Below are 16,605 nucleotides of genomic sequence, written 5' to 3' on the forward strand. Positions count from 1 at the left end.
TCCTAACTACAGGGTCACGAGGGTCTGCCGGAGCCAATCCCAGCCAACACAGGGCGCAAGGCAGGAAACAAACCCTGGGTAGGGCACCAGCCCACCGCAGGGCGCGCACACACCAAGCGCACACTAGGGTCAATTTAGAATCGCCAATCCACCTAACCTGCATGTTTTTGGACTGTGGGAGGAAACCAGAGCACCCGGAGGAAACCCACACAGACACGGGGAGAACATGCAAACTCCACATTGGGAGGACCCGGGAAGCAAACCCGGGTCTCCTAACTACGAGGCAGCAGCACTACCCACTGCGCCACCACTGAAGAACTTTTTTTTTTTTTTTGTCAGTTTAGATTACCTGTTATCACTTCTCAGTGAACAGGCCAACAGGCTGGGAATATCTCAGCCAAGCTTCACTCTGTCATGCCCGCTGTGCTGGAAGCCTATTACCAGCCAACAAAGTGTAACATCCCATTTTTGTATGGCATGGGCGCATATCCATATAACATAACATGTTGTTACCAACATTAAAAAAAGGCAATTTGCAGCAGTGCTCATTTTCCTGATGTAATCAGAGCACTTTAATGCACTCATATTGCAATAAGGGCACCTAGTGAGAATGGAGCTGCTTTTGTAAACTGTATTAACGCATGTCATTTGTGATTCCAAGATGAGACTGCCTATCATCAAAATTGCCCTGGCCTAATACCCTTCAACATTTTTCGGTTTGTTGCTGACACCCATGCTTAAGGTTCTTTGCGTGCCTCTAATTCAGAGATCAGAACTTTTATCTCACGCTACTGTATGTGCCATGTAGGAGGCCAATGAAATTCTGCAGCATTATAATTACATATGTATGCGGTTGATTAGCATGATCCATATATGGTTGTTTCAGGGTGGAACCCAGCAGGGTTAGAGGTGTGTTCATGAATGCAATTTTACACCATGACTGTGACAACAAAGAGCAAATTGTATAAAAAAACATGTGTGCGCCAGGTTTTATAAATCTGATTTTTGGTGTGTGCATATTGTCATGCTTGAAATCAGTTTTATAAATGAGGTCCTAGAACTAAATCAGCACAAACACATGAAGTGTGCCCTGATAAAATAGCCACAGATGATGATTTTGACTTTACCTTGATGCCTTATCTGAGCACTGGAAGGTATCTGCCGTCCGTCTCCTCTGCTCCAGTAGTAGTAATGAGGAGGTGAGCCTGAGGCTTGGCAATGGAGTGTTGCTTCTCCACCTTGAGATATCACTGCTTTCCTGGGCTCCACTTGCACTAGAAATGCATAACTGTCTAAAGAACAAAGGCAAAAATCCATGTTAATAGGCGCACTTAGGTAGGAATGAAAAGCTTTCAGACAATCACAAACAGGCTAGACTAAGCATTATAAACACTGTATCAAAACCACTTGGCAGATGTGGCACATATATTTAATATTTCTGCTACCTTCACAGTTAAATATGGAGCGGGTTATAAAATGACTGATTTACTGACAACAATGAGGATTGCACAGAAAATGCTCTCGAGTTCTCATAAAAGCAGTCTAAATATCATTGAAACAGCCATTTTGTATATTGATCAGCAGGAAGACACTATACCTGTTGCCATTTTGATGCTGAGGAGCCTGTGGAGCATTGCAGTAAAGAAGTGAGGAGCATTAAATTCACTAAGGTATGAAAAGAGGCCTAAAAGTGATACTGAACCATATATATTGGCAAAATCTTTTACATTTATAACTTTTAATTTGAAATGGCTGTGGCCATCTGTTTATCCAAGTTTTCAGTTGTCTGATGTAGCATTAGTCCAACAACTGGGTGCTTTGGTTCTATATTAATAGTTCCTATGTATTTCATTAACATTGATTAAGTTTAAATACTTCTTCACTACATTGACATGATCAGGTTGTCTTTAGTCTTGTAAAAAGATAAACAGGATGCAGGTATGTTACTAAATCAGTTTGTTTTGAGCCACAGTTAACCAAACATCAAATAAAATAAAACTAATAGATACCTTTTGGTGTTTTGGAACTGCCAACAAAGAAACTTATTTATCTATTTCACCTATATGTCTCTTGTGCAGATTATCAGAAATAACAGAAACGGAGCAACGCTGAAGTAGCTAAGTGATGAAACATCCTCAGACTACACTTACTGATAGGGCGGCACTTGACACCTTCCTGTGGCCTGCCTTCATATCCAGTGGCACACCTTGGAGATAAAAATGAAGAGGGAAACTGGTTAATGTTCAAGTGTTAGCAGTTTCTTTATGAACTCAAACACACTACTTCACAACATCCAACAGAAGGTAATGTTCTACGAGTGATGCATCACCGTTGTGAGCAGAAGATGGGCATATGGTTGTGGCTTAGCTTTGCTGCAACTTCGTTTAACTGAACTCTGGAATCTGATGATGGGCTCCTTGGAACTATAGTAGTTCATGAACTTTGTAAAAAAGTCCTTTATAAAATTCTAAGTGTCAACCTACAATAATGGTGACAGTGGCAATAAAGTGGCCTAAGGCACATTGTAGTCAGATGTCCTTGATTCTAAAGGACTCTTCTTTTATTCATATAATTAGATTCAGCTTCCTGCTCTTACCCGCTTTATTCCCGGATCCTTCTGTGCCTCCTCTGTTCTGCGCTAAGAAGTGCTAAGGCAGCAGAGCACACTGTTTGTAAACTCATGGTGCACAGTTATACATCCCTAGGATCTACTTAGAATGGTCCTACTAGTTTGAAATACAAGTAGTCTGAAAGGTGATGTTCATTAAGTTAATTAATTAGTCATTAAGTTAAAGGTTATGCTCATTAAGTTTATTACAATAGGATCATGAGTTTGCAAGGCTGATATCTCTATATATAATCTTCATTAGGATCTTGATCTTTGTCCGCGAATGAATTAGAAGAAGAAGCACTAGATGGCAGTAGAGAGAAAGCTAAAACATAGACATTGCATTAAGAATCTCCTCCAGGGTTATACTACTGAAGACTGTAGTACGCCAGTCACACCTCAAAACACAGACATTCAAACTAAACAAATTGTTGTGCTTTAAATTAACTAAAGAGATCTTCATTCAGATCTTGATCTTTGTTTGTCCGTGAATTCCACACATGCGTAGACCACCGTCCAGTTTAGTGCGTTGTTGTTACTCACGGATGTCAACAATGTGCCGGAATAACGAAAGGGGTGGTGGACAGTGTTACGCTGGTTAGCTCCTGAGGCCTGGTTAGAGAATGAGATTGCCGAAGATAAAAGGTACGTGCCTATGTAACATATGAATGGAAGAAAGACTGTGGGTAAAATAAATGAAAACGTAACAGCACGTTCCGGAAATTATCATTGTTACATTGTAGCCGGCGATTGCTGCGCGTCTCATAGTTGTACCGTGGCTTGCTCACATGTCAGTGAAGTGATCCCTATTTATGCTTTAAAGAGCCTGGATACCTATGTGTCCCCTTTTTAATAACCATTGCTCCGTGTATATTGCCTTACTCTTTGGATTGCCACAAAGCAACCTGCGAGACTGGAGAAAGGTTGAGAAGACATCGTGAGAGGAAACGATAGCGTCGTGAAAACGAGACGAACTGTGAACGGACAGAAGCAGAAATGCTCCTACACCACCACATAATTACTATTCGGACAGTGATTCCGAGTAGGCTATTCCTATCGAATCAATGTCCAAGGGTTTTCTTTTGTCATTTTGTTTCCCTTATAAAAAAATCATAATGCTGTGCGACGAAGGGCCCAGTTCACGACTGGCAGCCGTGTTTAAACAGGGAGCCCTTCACAGACAACTTTAACATGCGCAACGTACTTGGGCGCACATGGTTAGTTGAAAATAAAGGATGAAGCAGAGCTGCTAACTTTACTTGTCTTAGCAGTGCTAAGGAGTACATGTGACAAGATGTCTACCATCTGTGGATTTGCTATGCTCTGGGTGAGTATGTCCAAAGTGCTGATATTTCCTTTTGTTTGCCTGCCTGCCATATCTGCTGACATGCATTTCAAATTTGGCATTTAGATACACTATATTGCCAAAAGTATTGGGACGCCTGCCTTTACACACACATGAACTTTAATGACATCCCATTCTTAAAACATAGGCTTTAAAATGGAGTTGGCCCACCCTTTGCATCTATACCAGCTTCAACTCTTCTGGGAAGGCTTTCCACAAGGTCTAGGAGTGTGTTTATCAGAATTTCTGACCATTCTTCCAGGAGAGCATTTGTGAGCTCAGTAACTAATGTTGGACGAAAAGGTCTGGCCCTCAGTCTCCTCTCTAATTCATCCTAAAGGTGTTCTATCAGTTTAAGGTCAGGGCTCTGTGCAGGCCAGTCAAGTTCCTTCACACCAAACTCGCTAATCCAGTTCTTTATAGACCTGCTTTGCGCAGTCATGTTGGAACAGGAAGGGGCCATCCCCAAACTGTTTGCACTAATTTGGGAGCATGAAATTATCCAAAATGTCTTTTTATGCTGAAATATTAAAAGTTCCTTTCACTGGAACCAAGGAGCCAATTCTAAACCCTAAAAAATAACTCCACACACCTTAATCCCCCCTCACCAAACTTTACACTTGGCACAATGCAGTCAGGCAAGTATCATTCACCTGGCACCTGCCAAATACAGACTCGTCCAGTGGATTGTCAAACAGAGAAAGGGATTCGTCACCCCAAAGGACACGTCTCCACAGCTTTAGACTTCGCTGGAGGTGTGTTTTACACCACTGCATTCAATGCTTTGCATTGCACTTGGTGATGTAAGGCTTGGATGCAGCTGCTCGGCCATGGAAACCCATTCCATGAAGCTCTCTATGCACTGTTCTTGAGCTAATCTGAAGGCCACACAAAGTTTGGAGGTCTGTAGCTACTGACTCTGCATAAAGATGGCGACTTCTCCACACTGTGCGGCTCAGCATTTGCTGTCCCTACTCTGTGATGTTACGTGGCCAACCACTTTGTGGCTAAGTTGCTGTTGTTCCCAATTGCTTCCACTTTGTTATAATATGACTAACAGGTGTGACTGTGGAATATTTAGTATCAAGGAAATTTCACAAATGGACTTATTGCACAGGTGGCATCCTATCACGGTAGCATGCTTGAATTCACTGAGCTCCTGAGAGCAACACATTCTTTCACAAATGTTTGTAGAAGCCGTCTGAATGCCTAGGTGCTTGATTTTATAAAACTGTGGCCATGGAAGTGATTGGTACACCTGAATTCAATGATTTGGAGGAATGCCCCAATATTTTTGGCAATATAATGTACAGTAGATAGATAGATAGATAGATAGATAGATAGATAGATAGATAGATAGATAGATAGATAGATAGATAGATAGGTGCTTTATTGATCCAGAGTGAAATTTAAGTACTAGTAGCCAAGAATTATACCAAGTTTGATACAAACACTTAAGTACACACTATACCAATAACATTAAGTAAGTACAGGCTGTCAAATGCAATCACGGTATACTGGGGTTGGAATCTTACAATCCAATACAGTAGATGGTGTGTACAATAATACCACTGCAATAGGAATTGTGCAAATAATACTAATACCAAAGTGATAGGTGTAACATAATAAATATTAAAGTGACAAATACAATAATTTTAAATAAAGTTGAATCTCAAAAATTGTCAGATCATACCGTTCACAGTATTGGCCTGTATGTCCTGGTAAACATGCCGTGCAGCGGTAACCTCCTGGTTGATGGCTCTCACAAGTAGGAGAAAAGCTGGTGGAAAAAAAAACAGGACAAGGATGTCATAGGATCATAGAAATCATTTGCACTCATTCAAGCAAAGTTATTTGTCAGTGTTTTGAATGTACTGATGATCAAGAGAATGTACACCTTCTGTCGATGGCCTCTGGTCACATAAGGAAGTCAAGGGCTCCAACTATCCCACTGTTCTCATTGTTCATGAATGCATAGACATTTTTAGATCTTCCTCATTTAACTATTATGCTTGCTTCTTAAATATTAGTTTTTTTCAAATATAAAAAAGTGTATTAAGTGGAATTTATCATGTTCAATGTACTGAAATGTCCTCATATAATAAACTTTTCAAATGTCACAGGTTAGTACATCACTGTCAATTTCTTTGGTTTATTATTACAAGGCTATTTCTCAGACTTAACTACAGTCAATTAAACATCTCCTTACTGTTACTATATAGATAGCTTTTTACCACCATAAAGTTCTGTACCAAAATTAATAATAATGTTCCTTGAGTTAAGAATACAAGCTCTACAGCTCACCTTCTAAGAGGTTCTACTTTGGAAGCACACTCTTACTTTATCCCATTATATTCCTCCAGTAGAGAATGGGAATTCAGTAAAAACAGAATATTTGGAAGGTGCCAGCACATCTTTCTGAAATAAAGTTTCATACAACCCACCTGTTCTCAGGGTGAGCTGAAGGGCAGGCACAAGGCTGGCAATCTTCTGGTGTTCCAGCAGTTGGGTCACCATAGAAGCCGGGGGCACACTGATCACAGAACTCACCAACAGTATTGTGCAAGCAATTCTAGGGAGAGATGGGAGTAAATGTTACAGTCACAGAGTACACATTTAAACATGTTGATGGACTGTCGGTTTGTACGATGAATTATTAACCCTTAGGAGAGAACACCAGCTGATATTTTATTACTGATCTGTTCTTGACCTAAATGATGAAGAGTTTTACTGCTGAATAGATTCACTTTCATCGGCAAATATTTCTGCAATTAATGCAACAGGTAGTTGTTCTATACAACAGTCTAATGAAGTCTTGGGATGGCTGATCAGCTCATGATTTGAATGACATCTCCTTGGTCTGAAGTGTAATCTTTGGAGCTCAATGAACTGCTTGATCAGTTAAAGTTTATGTCAGTATGTCTGGTTTCCCTTTAGTATTATTAGTCAATGTGGGGATTAATCAACAGATTAAGGTAAATGACCCATTCTTAGTGTAACTGGCTGGATGGGTTATGTTTATATTAGCTTTTATCAAATGTTCTGAAGATGAACTGTCTCTTTTTGGGTGAATTAATTCAGAAAAACGTTTTTTAGAATGGATGCCCAGTCAATCTTTATTTTATGATGACTGATGTAGGACAAAGTGGACATTGCCTATTCTACGAGACTTTTAGTGGCACACATGGTCTGTTAAGAGCACAAATTTAACATGGCTGCAGACATCCAGCTATACCATTTACATTCCAGAAAGTGGCTGAACTGCAGTTCGTATGAGTATCAGCCTTTACTTCATCTGTTAACAGAAGTGTAAATCAGAGTTGAGCTGAAATCTGTGCAGACTCATTCAGACCTGAAGTGCCAAATTGACACCCGACTCTTTTTTGAAGAAAAAGCTATAATTCTTCTTCCTTCTTCATTGTCTTCTTTCAGCTGTTCCCTTTACGGGTTGCCACAGTGGATCATCTTCTTCCATATCTTTCTGTCCTCTGCATCTTGCTCTGTTACACCCATCACCTGCATGTCCTCTCTCACCACATCCAGAAACCTTCTCTTAGGGCTTTCTTGTTTCCTTTTGCCTGGCGGCTCTAACCTTAGTATCCTTTTCCCAATATACCTAGCATCTCTGCTGTGGCAACCCCTAACAGGAACAGCTGAAAGAAGAAGAAGAAGAAGAAGAAATAACCTTTGTTTGAACCTGTGACTGTGTATATGCCAGTTGTGTCAGCTCTGTGACACCCCCTGTCTTCCACAATATATTTATAGACATATATACATATATATAAATATATATACGAGGGACGTTCAAAAAGTTTCCGCACTTTTATATTTTCGTTGGAAACAGTGAAGGTGCTGGGAAAAATGCATCACAAAGGAAGGTGACTATGTAGAAAAGTGATGCAACTTGTTTTTGAAATTCTTAATAAATAGTTAAAAAAAAGTGTGGAAACTTTTTAACCGTTTCTCATATATATATATATTATATATATATATATATATATATATATATATTAATGTCTACATTTGGAAGTTTGTGTATCTGTCTGTCCGGCCCAGAAGTGCAAGGCTACAGCACGAAACTGAAAGAGAAGGCAAGGCGGCCCTAAGTTTACATTTCAGAAGAAGAAAGAAGTATGAGGCCACAGCATGAAGCTGAAAGAAAATGACTCCATCATCAAATTGAAACCGCCGAGGAAAGACAGATGAGAGAGAAACTCGCTAGCCGCTGATAGACACGGTGGGCAAGCATGTCCGCAAAACGACACTGCATTTCAATTTTTTCCGATGATTTCAATAGTTTCTAGGAGCCCGGACTTTTCCAGCACAGGCTTACACAGCTAGTATATATATATATATATATATATATATATATATATATATATATATATATATATATATATATATATATCTTCTTATATAATACGCTACCTTGGCTCTTCGTTTGTCTGTCCAGGATTTTAAATCACCTGTAGCTCGCAAACCGTTTCACCTAATTACTTGAAATTTGGTACATATATACTACGTGACGTCTACTATCCGCTTTTGGGGTGATGATTTTTATTACTCTTTTTATTTTAATTTTATTTTATTATAGAATCAACTCTTGGCAGTGCGCAGCAGGGGGGCCATGCGGAGAATGCGTATGGGCGCCGTTCTCATTCCCTACCACCTTCGCTAATCATTCTTGAGGCAGATTAAAGACTTAAATGCCAGCTCAAGTGAAAAATTAAACAAAACGTACTAAGTAATTGCAACACAAAAACTAAATCAGTTTTAACACGAAAAGATGCCGACGAAAGAAGAGAAGCAGGGGCCTGCTAGGGTGGAGAAAAGAAGAGCTGCTCAGGGAGCAGCAAGCGCATCAACCTCTGAGCAAATGAATGCTAAACATACAGAGAAAGAGCATGAAAACTAGGAATGCTCAAGTGAAATGTATTCAGTGCACGTTATCGTGCAGTACGCTGTTACTGGTATATATATATATACACACACATATATCATGTCATACACATGGGCACAGAAGACAGTCAAAGGGCTTAACTGAGGGTAAGATGTCTTGTCGGGGGTTGAAGTGCACTAACCTCTTTTCTCCCTCTTCTACAGGTCAACAGAAGGGAAATCCTGTCAAAACTGCATCAACTTCCACATTCCTGTCCAGACCACGCCCTCCTACTGACCTCACTTCTGCCACTCCCCTCACAGACCTGCCACTTCCTGCAAACCACCTAGAAAAGCCAAGCACCTCCCCTTTTCATTCAGTTCTATTTGTATTCCATCCTTTGTGACTACTCAGTGATTAGTTTTTGCCGCATTTATCTGTTGTAATATACGGGGTGGATCCCCAAACCTTTCCCTTCTTTGTGTTCTCTCCTATTACAACATATGTACACATATAATCAATAAATTGTATTATTTTGTTTGTTTAAACAGGTTTGTTTCAGTTGCCTTAAATTAAGTCTAATCACCAGACACTGCCTCTTACAGAGAAAAATAAGGTAAATAAAGTAAAACTTTACCAAATGAATGAATTAGTTACCAGCGTTGCCAAAGGAAAAGCATATTATTAACTCTTTCAGGGCTGATGTTGACATTTGTCGAAATTCAGGGGTTTAAGACAATAATGGGCTGTAAACTGTGACAAAACTCGCCTTTATGTTTTAGTTTGACTCTCTTTAGTTGAAGGAAGGTTGCATAGCTTTGTTGATTTGGCCTCGTTTCCCTGGGCGTGCATCAGTAGTGAATAGCAAACAGCCTCTAAAATGGCATCGACATCTGGCGAGACTAAAGCAAATGTGCAAAGCAAAATACTCCATGGACATTTTACATATTATCGCTGAATCAGACTCTGACTTATCGGACTCTGATGCATGTAATCTGGAGATGGAAATCGAAAACGAAAGTGTGGTCCCAGCATCAGCCTACTGGTCCCCAGTTGATTGTGGTGCTGAACACGTTCGTGTAGCTGATATGCCTACAGCAGCGTTCGCCTAGGAGGACCACCACTTATGACGACAAGAGGTGCAAACCATTGCATCACACTGTGATTGCCACTGTCACCCACCTGCTGTGCAAAGACAAACTGGTAGCCGGCCTGCCATTCATTCCTGCTGGCCATCAAGCTGCCCCTGCACATCCGCTGCTGCCAGGGATACCAAACAGGTGCCAACAGCAGTCTTGATTTATGTGTGAAACCAGAGCATTGTGTGAAAAAATATTCAGCCCTCAAAGAGTTAATTAACAAGTTAAATCTCTTCTTTTTCCTACATTGACCTGCTTGTGTTTATCAATGATCAATTTTAGTTAAACGATTGGTTTGTCGGCTGTACATTTTACTAATTAATAAATGATTGGCTTGTTCTAGGGGAAAATTCTTGTTTTAGGGGAATTATTCTATTTTTGGTGTGCAAGTCTTCTTGTCACTACTCTTTTCCTTAAATTCTTCTTGATATTTAAAGTTAAGTCAGTAGTCTTCTGTACAAAATACAGATTTAAGGATTGGTATGGCAGACCACTGCTCAATCTGGTCTTACCGTACAGGCCCCAGTCTCTGGATGGCAAGAATCTGAATGACCACTGCACTCGCATATTTCACAGTGTCCAAGGTAGAGTCCTCCAGCCGTCCTAGTGTATCCTGGAGAGCAGTCCTAGAAGCAAATTAAAAACATCTCAGTATTTATAACGTGCAGAAGTACCCCAGATATATAAGAAGTAAGCAAGGACACCTAAAAAGAATAAGAAATTCATTACAGTATCCAAGAGTGCAGGCAGTAGCCAAATCTTTCTTCTGAGTGAACACTCTCTTAGCAGCATAAATGCTAAATTGAAGCTCTCTTTTACCTTTGTGGATCAGAATCTGTTATGAATTTTCTAGTCAGGTCATTAATTATGCGTTATTTAGTCATGCTGGGTCAGACGTGATTCTCAAATGAGAATACACATCTGGAGACAACTTGTTAAAAGTTTTGCAGTGAATAACGGTCAACTCCAGCACTGCAATGGCTACACCCACAGAGCTTCTTCCTAAAACACATGCCCCCCGAATTCCTCCAGTCCATGTACTTTAAACTGCAGAGGTTCCAAGAGAGAGCAAAAGAAACGCTGTGAGAAAATAAAAAGCTAAAATTGCTGTTGTCAATTCAGAACTTTAGGTAACTGAAGCTCAATGATTAATTTGTACATTTTAATGAGCACAGTGAGAGAAGAGACAGCTACTTGGCTTCACACATTTGAGAAGTGTTTCTGTCTGCTACGACATCTTTCTGTCTATTATCACCACTATTTGTCAATAACATTGAATAGAATCTAGATAAGCATTGTGGGCTAAAAGTGTACAGTATTACATGTTAAAACACTGCAGCTGTACTGCAATGGCATGTCTACATTTCCAGTTAGACAGTCACTTCACTTTTTTGTTTAGACGTGCAGTCAAAGGTGGATGCTGTGTCATGCTTGTGTTGTTAGGGAGAATTGTCGATTAGGGTGTGTATCAAAATCTAAATTTCCTGTGGCTGTTCATTATCAGCTCTCTTACCAAAAGCACCTTTTGATTTTGTGCGACACATCATTTACATCAAGTGTATATTTTGCTTTTTATACTTTCACAAAAATAGCTGCTAATTCTTTCAATGTTTCATCAACTCTGCTGCTGTTGTCATTACTAATACAGCAGAGAGCACACGCAGTGCCTGAGACCACGTATCGATCACTTTTACTACTTGTCCATTCGTGTCTTTAAATGTTAGTGTATAATCTGAGTGTACCGAAAGGTTTTTCCCTTACATCAGGTTATGTTTCTTTTTAACACGTGCAGAGTCCTCTCTGCACATGCAACACACATGTTTAACAAGGGTCTTTTTAGGAGACTTTTACCACGGTTCCTTATGTTAACTGCTCAACACAGTTGTCTCAGTTTAGAAAATGTCACACATTCTCAGTTCAGAAAATCATTAGACAACTAAAGGAATTTTGAAAGGGTTTCATTTGCATACAATTTAAGGATTAAGAGGAATAGAGCAATCACAGGTTTACAAAGACAGGGTTAGTCTGGCTAGTAGAAAACTGATAATTTAAAAAAAATATTAATTCAATGAGTTTAATTTATCCATCCATCCATTTTCTAACCTGCTGAATCTGAACACAGGGTCACGGGGGTCTGCTGGAGCCAATCCCAGCCAACACAGGGCACAAGGCAGGAACCAATCCTGGGCAGGGTGCCAACCCACCGCAGGACACACACAAACACACCAAGCACACACTAGGGCCAATTTAGAATCGCCAATCCACCTAACCTGCATGTCTTTGGATTGTGGGAGGAAACCGGAGCACTCGGAGGAAACCCACGCAGACACGGGGAGAACATGCAAACTCTACGCAGGGAAGACCTGGGAAGCGAACTCAGGTCTCCTTACTGCGAGGCAGCAGCGCTACCACTGCACCACCATGCCGCCCTGAGTTTAATTTAATAAACCATAAATAGGAAACTACAGTGGTGTAAAAAACTATTTGCCCCTTCCTGATTTCTTATTCTTTTGCATGTTTGTCACACAAAATGTTTCTGATCATCAAACACATTTAACCATTAGTCAAATATAACACAAGTAAACGCAAAATGCAGTTTTTAAATGATGGTTTTTATTATTTAGGGTGAAAAAATCCAAACCTACATGGTCCTGTGTGAAAAAGTAATTGCCCCCGAACCTAATAACTGGTTGGGCCACCCTTAGCAGCAATAACTGCAATCAAGCGTTTGCGATAACTTGCAATGAGTCTTTTACAGCGCTCTGGAGGAATTTTGGCCCACTCATCTTTGCAGAATTGTTGTAATTCAGCTTTATTTGAGGGTTTTCTAGCATGAAACGCCTTTTAAGGTCATGCCATAGCATCTCAATTGGATTCAGGTCAGGACTTTGACTAGGCCACTCCAAAGTCTTCATTTTGTTTTTCTTCAGCCATTCAGAGGTGGATTTGCTGGTGTGTTTTGGGTCATTGTCCTGTTGCAGCACCCAAGATCACTTCAGCTTGAGTTGACGAACAGATGGCCGGACATTCTCCTTCAGGATTTTTTGGTAGACAGTAGAATTCATGGTTCCATCTATCACAGCAAACCTTCCAGGTCCTGAAGCAGCAAAACAACCCCAGACCATCACACTACCACCACCATATTTTACTGTTGGTATGATGTTCTTTTCTGAAATGCTGTGTTCCTTTTACGCCAGATGTAAAGGGACATTTGCCTTCCAAAAAGTTCAACTTTTGTCTCATCAGTCCACAAGGTATTTTCCCAAAAGTCTTGGCAATCATTGAGATGTTTCTTAGCAAAATTGAGACGAGCCCTAATGTTCTTTTTGCTTAACAGTGGTTTGCGTCTTGGAAATCTGCCATGCAGGCCGTTTTGCCCAGTCTCTTTCTTATGGTGGAGTCGTGAACACTGACCTTAATTGAGGCAAGTGAGGCCTGCAGTTCTTTAGACGTTGTCCTGGGGTCTTTTGTGACCTCTCGGATGAGTCGTCTCTGCGCTCTTGGGGTAATTTTGGTCGGCCGGCCACTCCTGGGAAGGTTCACCACTGTTCCATGTTTTTGCCATTTGTGGATAATGGCTCTCACTGTGGTTCACTGGAGTCCCAAAGCTTTAGAAATGGCTTTATAACCTTTACCAGACTGATAGATCTCAATTACTTCTGTTCTCATTTGTTCCTGAATTTCTTTGGATCTTGGCATGATGTCTATCTTTTGAGGTGATTTTGGTCTACTTCTCTGTGTCAGGAAGCTCCTATTTAAGTGATTTCTTGATTGAAACAGGTGTGGCAGTAATCAGGCCTGGAGGTGGCTACGGAAATTGAACTCAGGTGTGATACACCACAGTTAGGTTATTTTTTAACAAGGGGGCAATTACTTTTTCACACAGGGCCATGTAGGTTTGGATTTCTTTTCTCCCTGAATAATAAAAACAATCATTTTAAAAACTGCATTTTGTGTTTACTTGTGTTATATTTGACTAATGGTTAAATGTGTTTGATGATCAGAAACATTTTGTGTGACAAACATGCAAAAGAATAAGAAATCAGGAAGGGGGCAAATAGTTTTTCACACCACTGTAACTGTAAATAAGTAACTAATGTAGTTCTTTCCTATGTCTCTCCGTCCATGAGAACCCTAAATACTAAGAGGACTGTTTCATTTATGTTAGGTAGAATGCCCAGAGGGGGCAGGGTGGTCTCATGGTCTGGAACCCCTGCAGATTTTATTTTATCTCTCCAGACGTCTGGAGTTTTTTTTTTCTTTCTGTCCTCCCTGGCCATTGGACCTTACTTTATTCTATGTTAATTAGTATTGTCTAATTTTATTTTTTATGTTTTGTCTTTTTTCTTCATCTTGTAAAGCACTTTGAGCTACATTATTTGAATGAAAATGTGCCATATAAATAAATGTTGTTATTGTTGTTATAATTCCTGGTGGAAGACTAGATACTTTTCTATGAGATATTTCCATAGTTAAAATGGCTTAATTCCTCATCCAACCTTTAAATAAATAAAAACAAAAGAGTAACCAGTAGTTCAGGAACTGAAGAGAATTTTGTGAAAGCATTTTCTCATAGTTATGACAGTCAATTATTTTGATTATAATAAAGACTGACAGTGGCAGTATTGGTGTACTTTACATTTTTCTTAAGGTTCTTTGGACAAGGAGTTTTTAATAAGCATACCACAATTATCTGTAGTAATAAAATGCATTGCATTTGTCATTCCAGCAGATGGTGCACCACAAATATTAACACTGCTTTTATGAAACCTGTGCCAAACGACATGTGACCAAGATACATGCATTGCATTTGTCAGGTGGCGCATCACAAACATTATTATTACTACAAATGTTTGTGATGTGCCAACTGTTGGATGGATTACAAAATACATTCCAATAGATGGTGCACTACAACTGTTAACACTCAATACTCTGAGGTCTACGTTGATTACTTAAATTCCAACCTGTCTTAGACAGGTAGCCGAGATATCTTTGGTTAAACATATTAACAGCCAAACAGAAATCATTGTCTTTTTTGTGACGCTATTTCTAGAAGGTGTGTGACTTGGGTAGAATTGATATTCTGTGAATAACTTCCCACTTTTTTTTTATTTTGATACATGAAGATACCCAGCTATAACTATTTTCTTAACGTGGCAGACGGCTATTTTGTTTTTCACTTTTGGAGGACTGTCTCCAGCTCTCCTTAGCTGAATTTATTTGCTAAACCTCCAAATCGTGCTGCATTATCTGCTGCACTCGCATTAAACCTAATGACTACTTTCCTTTTGTCAGTGCATGAATAACCAATACGTTCTTCTTAAAAACAGAATGGTTATGAAATTATGAGAAGTGGCCATATGTGGGCTGCACTACCCTAAGATGTTACATTGTCTCCATAGTCTCAGTATACCTAACACTTAGATCTCCACTTTTTACACATCTATAAGCCTAGGCAGTACTACTACTAGGGCTCACCACTTCCACATCCCATGCTTGGGCAGAGTGCAGTACCCACCTGACAAGAAAGGCCTTGGTAGCCAGGAGGACAGCGGCACTGTTCAACCTCCAAGGCCTGCTGGAGACCAGTGTAGTTAGGCACAGCCACATCCATGCTGACTTTTGAAATGCTGGCTGAGATCATGTCAGTCGAGTAGGAGGCTCTAATCAAAATGTCATCAAGGTCAGCCAGGACCATCAGAAGGTGTTCTCTAGTGGCTTGCTGTCCATCAGGCCTCTTCCAGAATTGCTAGAACAAAAGATAACATGATGAAGAAAATGTATTGTTAGTGATGTCTGACCTGATCAAACATGCTGTACAAAGTAGGAACAGGTGAAAAGTCAATTAAACCATCAATGTTCTCTCACACATGACAGAAGATAACTTGTATTGTTATCTAGAGTGCTCACTGTTAGAATCAGAAGGAAGTGAGATTAGTCTTTGTGTGTGTGTGTGTGTGTCTGAAATGGCTGTATTCATAGGTTTTCACAATTGTGAATAGTTTACCTCTCTGAAGACGATTTCGAAGCTCCTCTGCTCCTTGGGCCTCAGGTGTTCATCGTGATATGCCACAAGCATGATGTCGTTACCCTAAAGCAAAAGGCAACACTTTGAAATCAAACTGTTCACTCTTATCTTAGAAAGCTGGAATAAGATAATAATTAAATCGAAAAGTGAAGACAGCCCTGAAAGCATAATATGTAGCTGTGCAAATCACCCTTAATTAAAGTCCGTGATCGAGAATTCAGCTGGAGTCAGTAAGCACGGCTATGAAGCAGCTGCAGTCCTGGCGCTGTAGAAAATAAATATGGTAACCGTCCAGTCCGCCTCGTTGTTAGTAAATCAGCAGTGTGGCATTACTTGTGCAAACAAACCTACATACATTTGGCTAGATAGCTGGTGTGGAATTAAAATTATTAGCATAAATCTAAACTGTAAATTTAAAACAGAAAATTGTCAAATCATTGAAGGATTTTTTTTTATTAAGTTGAAAGTGTAATGCAATACAGTACAACTTTCTGACCTCCTTATAATCATTTAGACCAGTGTTTTTCAACCAGTGTGCTGCGGCACAGTCGTGAGCCATGACAATAATAGTGCATTGCAGCTGGGTCTGAACCTGAGAGGGACAAC

The 16,605-nt window shown here is 40.0% G+C and overlaps 1 protein-coding gene across 10 annotated transcripts in view; it reads right to left on the reverse strand.

Annotated features, from left to right (window-relative positions):
* Window positions 1-16,605, reverse strand: part of hspg2 (heparan sulfate proteoglycan 2) — a 516,773-nt gene that overhangs the window by 145,184 nt on the left and 354,984 nt on the right. For all 10 annotated transcript variants that reach the window (XM_039755775.1, XM_039755773.1, XM_039755774.1 and 7 more), the window contains 7 exons: window positions 15,979-16,062; window positions 15,490-15,720; window positions 10,484-10,597; window positions 6,398-6,525; window positions 5,647-5,733; window positions 2,151-2,206; window positions 1,128-1,292 (listed from right to left, as the gene is read on the reverse strand). In XM_039755775.1, coding sequence (XP_039611709.1) covers window positions 1,128-1,292; window positions 2,151-2,206; window positions 5,647-5,733; window positions 6,398-6,525; window positions 10,484-10,597; window positions 15,490-15,720; window positions 15,979-16,062 — 865 coding nt within the window. The remainder of the gene's footprint in view (window positions 1-1,127; window positions 1,293-2,150; window positions 2,207-5,646; window positions 5,734-6,397; window positions 6,526-10,483; window positions 10,598-15,489; window positions 15,721-15,978; window positions 16,063-16,605) is intronic.

This window comes from Polypterus senegalus, chromosome 6 (genome assembly GCF_016835505.1).
Source record: "Polypterus senegalus isolate Bchr_013 chromosome 6, ASM1683550v1, whole genome shotgun sequence".
NCBI classification, from domain to species: domain Eukaryota; kingdom Metazoa; phylum Chordata; class Cladistia; order Polypteriformes; family Polypteridae; genus Polypterus; species Polypterus senegalus.